At 41.3% G+C, this 10501-nt stretch overlaps 1 protein-coding gene across 1 annotated transcript in view; it reads right to left on the reverse strand.

Annotated features, from left to right (window-relative positions):
* TADA2A (transcriptional adaptor 2A) overlaps window positions 1-3731 on the reverse strand; it is a 75266-nt gene extending 71535 nt beyond the window's left edge. The window contains exon 1 of the mRNA XM_006832344.1: window positions 3607-3731. Within this exon, the coding sequence (XP_006832407.1) occupies window positions 3607-3631 (25 nt within the window). The 5' untranslated portion in view covers window positions 3632-3731. The remainder of the gene's footprint in view (window positions 1-3606) is intronic.
* Between the last annotated feature and the right edge of the window lie 6770 nt (window positions 3732-10501).

A 10501-nucleotide genomic window follows, 5' to 3' on the forward strand; every position in this document is an offset into this window, starting at 1 on the left:
GGGAGAAAGATGAGGCTTTCTACTCCCGTAAAGATTTACACCCTCGGAAACCCTGTACAGGGTCGCTATGAGTCGTTTCCGACTCCACGGCACATAACAACAACAACAACAAATTGGCCATAAAAAGTAAAACTCTCTCTATTTACAGATGGTATGATTCTATACATAGAAAATCCCAATAACTAAGCAAGAAAATTATCAGAACTCATTGAAATATTAAGCCAAGTGGCAAGGTATAAGACCAATACACAAAAATCAGTTGGATTCCTATACACTAATAAAAACAGCTCTGAAAAGGAAATCAGGAAAGCAATACCATTTTACAACAGCCACCCAAAAGATGAAATACTTATGAATAAATCTAACCAGTGAAACAAAAGACCTATACAAAGAAACCTATAAAACATTATTTGTTTAGACAGAAATGGGCAACTTGGACATTAGCTACCCAAAATGGGGGGTGCTACAAAGGCAAGAAGTGACTGGCTTACAAGCTCTCAAGAAGAAGCCTAGATCCAGAGGGCGTGGAGGAAGGTAGAATCTCCACTGAGTAGTATCCAATCTGTCTGGGCGGGGCTGATGAAAGGAGATGTAGCTAGGTCTCTTGTGATACAATAGTGAATAATTATTATCAGGACTGATTGTGAGGGTTGGAAATGTAAAGGTAGATGTTTTGTAACAAAAGGAGGGGAGTGACTGACTTTGCAGTCTAAGAGCAGAGATCCCTGGGATCATCAAGGGAGAAGAGCAGAGAGTGAGACCCTATCCAGGGAAGCAGTGAAGCCAGAGATGGAGGCAGAGACGATGACGTGGAGTGATGGAGCGGCTGGGGACTTTAGACCCAGAGAGGGAGAGAGGCTGTGTGCAGGGTATATACTCTTTGGTTGGTTGATGATGCATGGAGAGGACTGCAACCATGGAAATGAAACGATATACGATACGATGAATGTAAAGCTAATGTTCTCTCATGTAAACTATCACATAATTCACAATAAAACATTAAAAAACAAACATTATTTGTTAAGACATGAAAAGAGGGAGCAGCTGAGGACTCTGGACTCATGGAAAGAGAGGGATTAGGTGCTGACAGCCTGGTTGTAGGCTCGCAGAATGTGCCCTTTTGGTTGTTTAAATTATTATTCCTGAGTGTTTCTATGTACACCTCCCCTCCAAAAAACAAAAACAAAAAAAAACAGAGGGAATGGAAGCAAATACTGTAGAATGATGATGCATGAAGATTGTAATCATTGCAATGAAGTATGGCGCAAAGCTAATGTTCTCCCATATAAACTATCACTCAGTTCACAATAAAAACTTAAAACAAAACAAAACAAAACAATACTTGTTGTTGTTAAGTGCTGTCAAGTCAGTTCTGACCCATAGCGACCCTGTACAGGGTTTCCGAGGAGCAGCTGGTGAGCTTGAATCGCTGACCTTGCAATTCAAACCAACTCTGCAGTCCAGCACATTAACCCACAGTGCCACACATTACTACAAGAAACCAAAAGGGACTTACAAAAAAGGAACAATATACCATGTTCATGGACAGGAAGATTTAACATTGTGAAAATGTCAATACTACCCAAAGCAATCTATAGATATAACACAATCCCAATCCAAATTCCAACTTTGCTCTTTAAAGAGATGAAAAAATGATCACTAACTTTATAGAGAGAGGAAAGAGACCTCAAGTAAGCAAAGCATTACTTATGATGAATGAAGTTGGAGGCCTCTCACTCCCTGTTCCCAAAAGTTACTATATATCCACAGTCAAACAGCCTGGTACTGGTACAGACAAAGATACATGGATCTTTGGAATAAAATTGAGAACCCAGAAGTAAATCCATCCACATACAGTCAGTTGATCTTTGAAAAAGTGCCAAAACACATTATGGGGAAAAGATAGTCTCTTCAACAAATACTGCTGGCAAAACTAGGAATCCATTTGCAGAAGAATGAAACAAGACCCATATCCCACACCAAAACCAAACTCAATGTGGATTAAAGACCTAAATATAAATCCCAGAACTATAATGATCATGAATGGAAAAAAAAAAAGACAAACTTAGGGACTCTAATACATGGCATAAACATACTATCAAACATTACTAAAAACACACAAACAGCAGAAGACACCATAGATGACTGAGACCTTCTAAAAATTAGATACGCATGTGCATCAAAAGATTTCGCCTAAAGAGTAAAAAGAGAGCCAAAAGATTAGGAAATAAATCTTCTGAAATGACATATCAGAGAAGGGACTAATCGCTAAAATTTATAGAAAATTACCACACCTCTGCAAAGAAATGACAATTCAATCAAAAACTGGGCACAGGGCATGAACATACAGTTCACCAAAGAAGACATTTAGACAGCCAACAAACACATGAAGAAATGTTAACAATGAAATGTTAAGTGCTGTCGAGTTAGTTCCTACCCATAGCGACCCTGTATAGGTTTCCCAAGGAGCGGCTGGTGAGCCTGAACCACTGCCCTTGAGGTTCAAACCAGCTTTGCAGTCTAATGCATTAACACAGTGCCAAAAAGCAAATCAAAATAATAATGAGATCTCATCTCACATCAACACTAATAACAAAATTCAAAAATACAGAAAACAACAAATTCTGACAAGGGTCTGGAGAGACTGGGACCCTCCTATATTGTTGGTAGGACTGTAAAATGGTTTAACCACTCTGGAAAACGGTATGGCAATTCCTTAGAAAGTTGGAAATAGAAATACCATATGACCCAGAAATCCCGCTACTTGGCATATATCCACAAGAAATAAGAGCCAGGACACGAGGAGATATATGCACACTGGTGTTCATTGCAACATGACTCACGATAGCAAAAAGATGTCGACAGCCTAAATGCCCATCAATGGAAGAATGTATTAAAGAAACTTTGGCACATACAGACAATGGAATATTAGGCAATGTTGAATAATCTGCTTAACACTCAGAAAACCAATGAACCCGGAGGACACTATGTTGAGTAACATATGTCAATCACAAAAGGACAAATATTGTATGAGACCACTATTGTAAAACACAAGACAGGTTTTCATACTAAAAGAAGCATTCTTTGATGGTTACCAGGGGTAGAAGGGAAGAACAGTAGTTACTAACTAGACGGTAGACACATGTTAACTCAGGTGACAGGGAATATACAAGAAGAGGGAGGTTGGCAGAAGAATGATGAAAATAGGTGAAGACACAGGGAGGTGGAAGGGCTAAAGGGAATGAACAGAGGTCAACAGTAATATATACACAACCCTCGAACAACAGTATATAGATACGTGAACAGAGACACAGGTTGAATGGGTATGATATATACATCCCATATATGAAATATGTGATATAAATGAAAATTTGAATGAAAGAGAGTATTTGTAAATGAATAACCATAGGGAGGAAGCAGGACAACTGATGTTGCATGGAGGGAACTACATCGAGATGAAACAAAGTGTATGATTTGTTGAGTATCATATAGATGATCTTGTCTGTAAGCCTTCATTTAATTCAGAACAAAAAGTTAAGACCAAAAAAGTCTTTATTACTCTTCCTTAATCAACTTCCACATGGGATTTATTTCCACTGTACTTACTGCTAAAGGAACCCAAACGGTCCATTCCCTGACTGCCAAAGTCTACAGCTTTGATCTTCTTCACTGCAGAATTCTGTCAAGATTTTAGAAATCGCCAACACATACGCCAAAACTTGATGAGCTCCTACAAACAAACATAGTGCATGGATCAGGAAATAATTCAAAAAGACAAGAAAAAGAAAGGATAATGCAATGTACTCAGTTCTACCATATCCTGGCTTTATAATGTTGAACCAATAATTTTATCTCTATAAGCCTATTTCCTTCTTCTGTAAAACGAGGTGTATTATGTACTTCCTAGAGAATATATGGAGTCCTGATGTGGTACTGTAGGATAAGCACTAAACTGCAAACTGCAAGGCTGGCCGTTCAAACCCACAAGCCACTCGTTTGAAACCCTATACAGGGTCCCTATGAGCTGAAGGCGACTTGATGGCACTCAACAGCAGAAAATATATAGTTGTAAAAACTACCTATCATAACCAAATACAACCCATAAAAATAATACAGTGCCTGGCCCATACTCATTCCTCAATAGATACTACATATTTATAATGAACAGCATCACTTCTCTAACTATTTTTCCTTTGGGGAACTGACCCTCCCACATTTCATATGGTCCTAGGAGGCTGCTAATCTCAGAACTCCCTCCACCACCCACTCCTGTTACAGGGAGTATTAACCGTACCTCTAATCTTCACAAATGGGGTGTGTTGCCTTCTACTGATTAAGAATAGTCAGGTGAGGCAGGGTTTCCATCTGAGCAAAAGTCTATTAGAGGAGAGAGAGATGCAAGCAGAGTTGGGGAGGGCTTAAGAAAATGTTTAATACCGGTTTCCCAGTACAAAGGTTTTACTGAGGTTTGAAAGGTTTTGGTGGGGAAAGGGCATCATGTTTATTCATAGGAGGGGACTTCCAGGAAATGGCCCATTTAGGAGAGGCCATGCTAATTGGGTACGTGGGCAGTATTTCCTCAAGATGGATTCCACTGTAAAGGTCTGTGGTAGGAGCAGACAAAATTTATGATGGGATGTTACTAAGGTTTCAGCCGCTCCCAAGGGCTGGCTTTTTCCTTCACCAAGGAAAGGTCATCCTTCAAGGTGGGGGAATGAGGTGGCTCTGTAGGTATCACACTGGATTTCGAAACATAAGGTTGGTGGTTTGGGTCTACCAGCCATTCTGTGTGAGAAAGATGAGGCTTTCTGCTCCCAAATATTTATAGCTTTCAGAATCCCTATACCAACTGGATGACACTTAACAACAACATGGGTGGTCTGGTTATAGTAAACAGATTGTAAAATAGGCAAGGTCTTGGGATTAATGCTTTCATGCCCCCTAGGTCCCTGACTCAGGGAGATTTGGAGAGCTCAAGCAGCAGATGTTAGGATTTGGGTTGCATGAGGGCCTCAGCCGGATCCATCATAGCTGCTCAAGGGGCTTCTCCGAGGGGAAATGGGGCTCCAGTTCTTATAAATCATCCACCACTGATATTCTACTCAATGAACATTAACCGAGCACTTACTGTGTAAATCCCAGGCACTGAGCCAGGAGATGGGGGTATCAGAAGGAACCAGAGACTTCATGTCATTGAGACAGTCTTTGCTTTTCTAGTAACTCTTTCTAAGAGGCTTGCTAGGCTTCCTGCCTTATTCCCATATAAGCAAGAGCAGCCAGATCTCTTCTTACAGAAATCTGAATCTTGCTAAGACATACAGGGCAAAAAAGGAGTTGGAGTCGTCATTCTCCAGTCAAAGAATTGGATCTTTGACTTCCAACTGTTGAGGTACCCGGAGTGGACCCAGCTCTTGTCTCAATTCTCTTTCCAATAACACTTTCATCTGAATGAGTATCTTTACTGGAAACCAAGGAATCTTTTTTTTTCTCCCAAGTTTCAGGTATTTATTATTCAGTGTAAATCCCAACACTATACATCAACATGATTTCTTGCATTTAAGGGAACAAAGATATTCTGGTTAAGTGGGAAATTGTGTGGATGGCTTCTGGAAGACATTCATTCTAAGCAACTTTAAGGGAAAACATTTCATTTAGAAGTCAGGGCCTTTTTTCTTCAATCTGCTGTAATCCACATTCACTGAGTAGAGAATTTGTATAGCTCATTGGGATCAGTTTGTTTCATGGTTCTGAATTAGTGTTTCTGTCCCAACTAACATCTGTCTTCAGCAATGCCAGATGCATGACATACAGTGCTGCTCAAATACCTCCAGCTCCAATAAATACGAAGAGAAATACCAAGCTCGGGTGTTTCTTGGACTGACTGAGGATCTGCTGAAGCATGTTTGTAGAAGAAGCCTCGGGTCCAGAAGGAGAAAACAAAGCTGGCAGGCCCAGAACCTAGGACTCTCTCAAACCAAGGAATCTTAATGCAAAATTCATTTGTTCATCCATTTACTTGTTTAAAAGTATTTAGTAGGTATGCACAATGCCCTAAGTATCTTCTCTGAAGGAAAAAAAGACAGCACATTTCACACTAGATGATTTCTACATTCAGCTTTTCAGCTATCTCTTTTCCAGTACTTTTTACATTCTACTTTATTAGAAATTAACTTCTGGATGCATACTTCTAGATTAAATAAAAACAGTGACATCATCCAATATAAATTTGTATAATTTACAAGTACCAAAGCACCATGTCAAACACATAGAAGAAATTCAATAAATGCAAATGGATTGAACAAATAAAAGTTGGTTCACAGGTTAACTTGTGTCTGTTCTCTAGGAGTGATTTCTTTTACTATTATTTTTAGCACAGGGAATTAATCCATCATTAAGTGTAGGCAACACTCAGATTACATGGCTGTCAATTAGTTTTGTTTTTTGTTTTTTTGTGGGAGGGGATCTTCCCTTTGCTGTAATCCTAGGAAAAATAAGTCTTTAAAGAAAAATAAGTTTAACAAAAGGAATTATACACTCAGAGTCCTGGTGTAGTGCTGTAGTATAGTACTGGATTGCTAACTAAAAAGTTGGCAGTTCAAACCCATCAGCTGCTCCTCAGAAACCTTATACAGGATAGCTATGAATCAGAACTGACTTGATGACATTTAACATTATACCCTCAAGAATAAAATAATGCCTGAGGCTTCTTGAGTCTGGGTGGCGCAAATGGTTAACATATTCAACTACTAACCGAAAGGCCAGAGGTTCCAGAGGTTCCATTCCGCCAGCCCCTACAATGGCATACATGGAGTCGGCAACAAGTCTGGGTTGATTCTAATGCAAATGTCTTAAATGATGTTAAATTGTAAGTGCATCCAGTCAATTCCAACTCAGGGCAACTCTGAATAGGATTTCCAAGTAGCCACTGGTGGATCTGAACTACTAACCTTGTGGAGTATAGCATCTCTCTTTATCTTCATAACCCTTCCTCATGCACCTTTGTCAAAGGAGGAGGGCCTGAAAGATTGCTACTTGAACAGTATTTTACAAAGTTGTGACCCCACTGGCATTTCCATTGAGGTTACCAGAGATGGTTAAGTGAAGAATGTAAGGAACACATTCTGATAAGCCAACAAGCTGAAATTCTCCTTGCCATAAGCACAGTATTTCAATATGCATAGTCTTTTTTTCTTTTTATTCACAAGAGACCACCTTTCTGACGCTAAAATCCTTGAGAGGATGGCTACCAAGTCATCGTTTGATAAATTCAAACAACTTACTGGGAAGAGGAAGGAGCGTATGTGAGATGTTAGATTCAGGTGGCGCACAGTAAAAATGCAGGCCTTGGATGCAGGCCTTGGAGTTTTCCACACATGGAATCAAACCCTAACTTTGTTCCTTCAAAGCTGTATGATCTCTTGCAAGTCACATTACCTGAACCTCAATTCTCCTTAGCTCTAAAATGGAGCTAAAATACTGACCTTGGAAGGCCTACGTGAAAACTTAATGTGGTAACATCGTCAAAGGCAAGACACACAGCTGTTATTAGTGTTATTAAGCGCTCCATTGCAAAGATCAGAAAACCGAGGCTGGGGCCCTGCGGTACCACCCACTAGAAAGGCGGGGCCAGACGCCACGGGGCGGGGTCAGGGTCAGGCGGGGAGTCGCACCACCCTCCCCCCACAGCGTGATCTGACGCCGTCCTCCCACCGCGTCTCTCTCACTGCAGGACCTGCATCCCCTCGCCTCCACCCCGGCAGCCCCTTGTTGTCCCCGCTACCCCCTCGTCCCGCTAGAGGGGCTCGCATCCCGCCACCCGCCCACCCTACGGAACCTCACGCCTCACCTTGCCACGTTTCCCTCCTCCGCGCCTATGAGCCGCAGGCCACGCGCACGCCCTTTGGCTTGCGTGCTCGCTCCTGAGCGGCGCAGCCGCGAGCGCGCCGCGCGCCCGCCGCCACCACCCCCTTTGCGGCCTCGGCCCCCTCTCACTCTTTTCCCCAGCCTAGGTCCGCGCGACCCCCTCCACCTCCACCGTTCTCTCTTCGTCCCCTGCCCGCGCCGCGCCGCGGCTTCTCAGACTTTTGAGTCCGAGCAGTTATCATTCTTTCCTTGGGGGCGCTTTGCCTGTCGCCAGAGGCTTCCCTGTGCATAGTGCCGTTTGAGCCCCTTCACAACGTGGTGAGGTGGACCCGACCGGTACTGTTTTGATCTTGTGTTTTTTGACATTCCTACCTCTACGCACTGCTCGCCCTCCGCCCCCTCGTGCAGCAAAGGAAACTGAGGCTAAGGGACTAGGCCCAAGGACGTCGAGAAGTGGCCACCTCACATATCGGGGTGTTGGAATGCCACCCATGGATTAACCAGATTGATTGGCTGAGCAGGGTACGCTTTATTCAGCTGCTGCTGGATCGTCGAAATTGTCTTCTCTGGAAAGAATCATCCCCTCTTTGGGCTTCAGAGGCCTAAATTGAGGCACAATGATGAGAGGATGTGGTGGTCCACTCTGATGTCAATCTTGAGGGCTAGGTATGTCCCAACATCTTTTATTACTATTATCATTACTATTTTAATAGCCACCATTTGTTGAATTCTTACTGCATGCCAGACATTGTACAAAGGTTACGCACATGGTCTCTTTCAAAAACAACCTTATGAGGTAGGCGCTATTATGACTACATTTTCCAGAAGAAATTTAGGCTCCATGCACTTACAGGCATACCTTTATTGCTCTTCGCGGTTATTTATTCTTTTTAAACAAATTGAAGGTTTTGGGCAACTCTGCCTGGAGCAAGCCCATTAGGCCATGCCCACTTCATGCCTCTGTCACATGTTGGTAATTGTAATAATATTTCACACCTTTTCATAATGCTGTTAAACACACTTAATAGACTACAGTATGGTATAGTGTAAACAGATCATAGGTACTGGGAAACAAAAAAATTCGTGGGATTTGTTTTATGGTAATATTTGCTTCATTGTGGTGGTCTGGAACCAAACCTACAAACTCTGAAGAATGCCTGTAAATAACTTGAGATCACACTGTTAGGAAGTGTTGGGGAAGGAAATTCAAATGTTGGTTTATTTTCACTATTAGATTGCTAATGTCTACTTACAGGACTGTCTTTCAAAAATTTTCCTGATTCTTTTTAGGATTTATTTACACTTTTTGCTTGTGCTACCACTGTATTCATTGTTTAGTATCTAGGAGCCCTAGTGGTTTAGTATCTAAGTAATACAAATTTATTGCTTAAAAAAATTGAAAAATGAACATTAGCACAAATGATGTAAAAATCAGTTCCCACCAATAAACAGCTAACATTTTGTATTCACCATTCCAGACATGGTTTCAAATTTAATATATCCTGAAAATCTACTCATGCATTCATTCAACAAGTATTTAATGAGTAGGCCCTGTTTTAGATGCTCGGAATTCATGAGCAAAACAAAATTTTTGTCTCATGGAGAGGAAAATGACAATAAGCAATGTTGTTGTTGTTAAGTTCCGACCCATAGCGACCCTGTATAGGGTTTTCAAGGAGCGGTTGGTGAGTTTGAACCATCAGCCTTGTAGTTCAAACAGATTTGCAGTCCAGTTCATTAACCCATAGCTCCACACCAGGACTCCTGACAATAAGTAATATACATACTATATTGTCAAGTTAATGTCAGGTAGGGTGAATGAAAGTGTCTCAAGAATGTTCTTTTAGATGAGGTAGACAGGCAAGGCCTTTTAGTGAAAAGAGCATGTAAGTAGAAATAGAATCATTTAGTGAAAGAGGAAGTTCAATGGATTTTTTGAGGCAAACTCCTAGAAGAGAAACAGCAGGTGTAATGTTTCTGAAATAGGGACTTGTTTGGCATGCTGGAGAAACAGCAAAGAGACCGATGTGCCTGGAACATAGCATATTAGAGAAAGAAAGTAGAAAGTATAGCCAGGATCCAAATCATGTATCATTTGGTAAACTGTTGTTGGATTTGGAATTTTATTGGGCTATGATAGAATGCTGTAGAAGGGTTGAGAACAAAAGAGTGATCAGATCAGAGAATAGATAGGAGACACGTTAAAATTGCCTTTCACAGTATGGTGGCAAACCTATATAGGGTTTCTGAGGCTGTAAATCTTTATGGAAGCAACAAGCATCATTTTTCTCCCATGGAGCAGCTGGTAGATTTGAACTGTTGACCTTTCGGTTAGCATCCCAATGAGTAACCATTACGCTACCAGAACTACTTTTTACAGTCTAAGTTGTTGTTTTACACAGCAGTTTCTGAGGTAGTTATGAATATAGACATTTTACCTACAACTTTACTCCCATTTCTACCTTCTCCACAAAGTGGTCATGGTGGTGGTGTGCAGTAGAGTTGGTTCCGACTCCTAGTGATACTGTATAGGGTTTCCTAGGCTGTAAATCTTTACGGGAGCAGGAAGCCTCAGGATACAGGGTCAAATATTGAGACTGGGTGGTACTGTAGGATAAGTACTGGATTGGTAACTAAA

This window comes from Chrysochloris asiatica, unplaced genomic scaffold, assembly GCF_000296735.1.
Source record: "Chrysochloris asiatica unplaced genomic scaffold, ChrAsi1.0 scaffold00007, whole genome shotgun sequence".
NCBI classification, from domain to species: Eukaryota; Metazoa; Chordata; class Mammalia; order Afrosoricida; family Chrysochloridae; genus Chrysochloris; species Chrysochloris asiatica.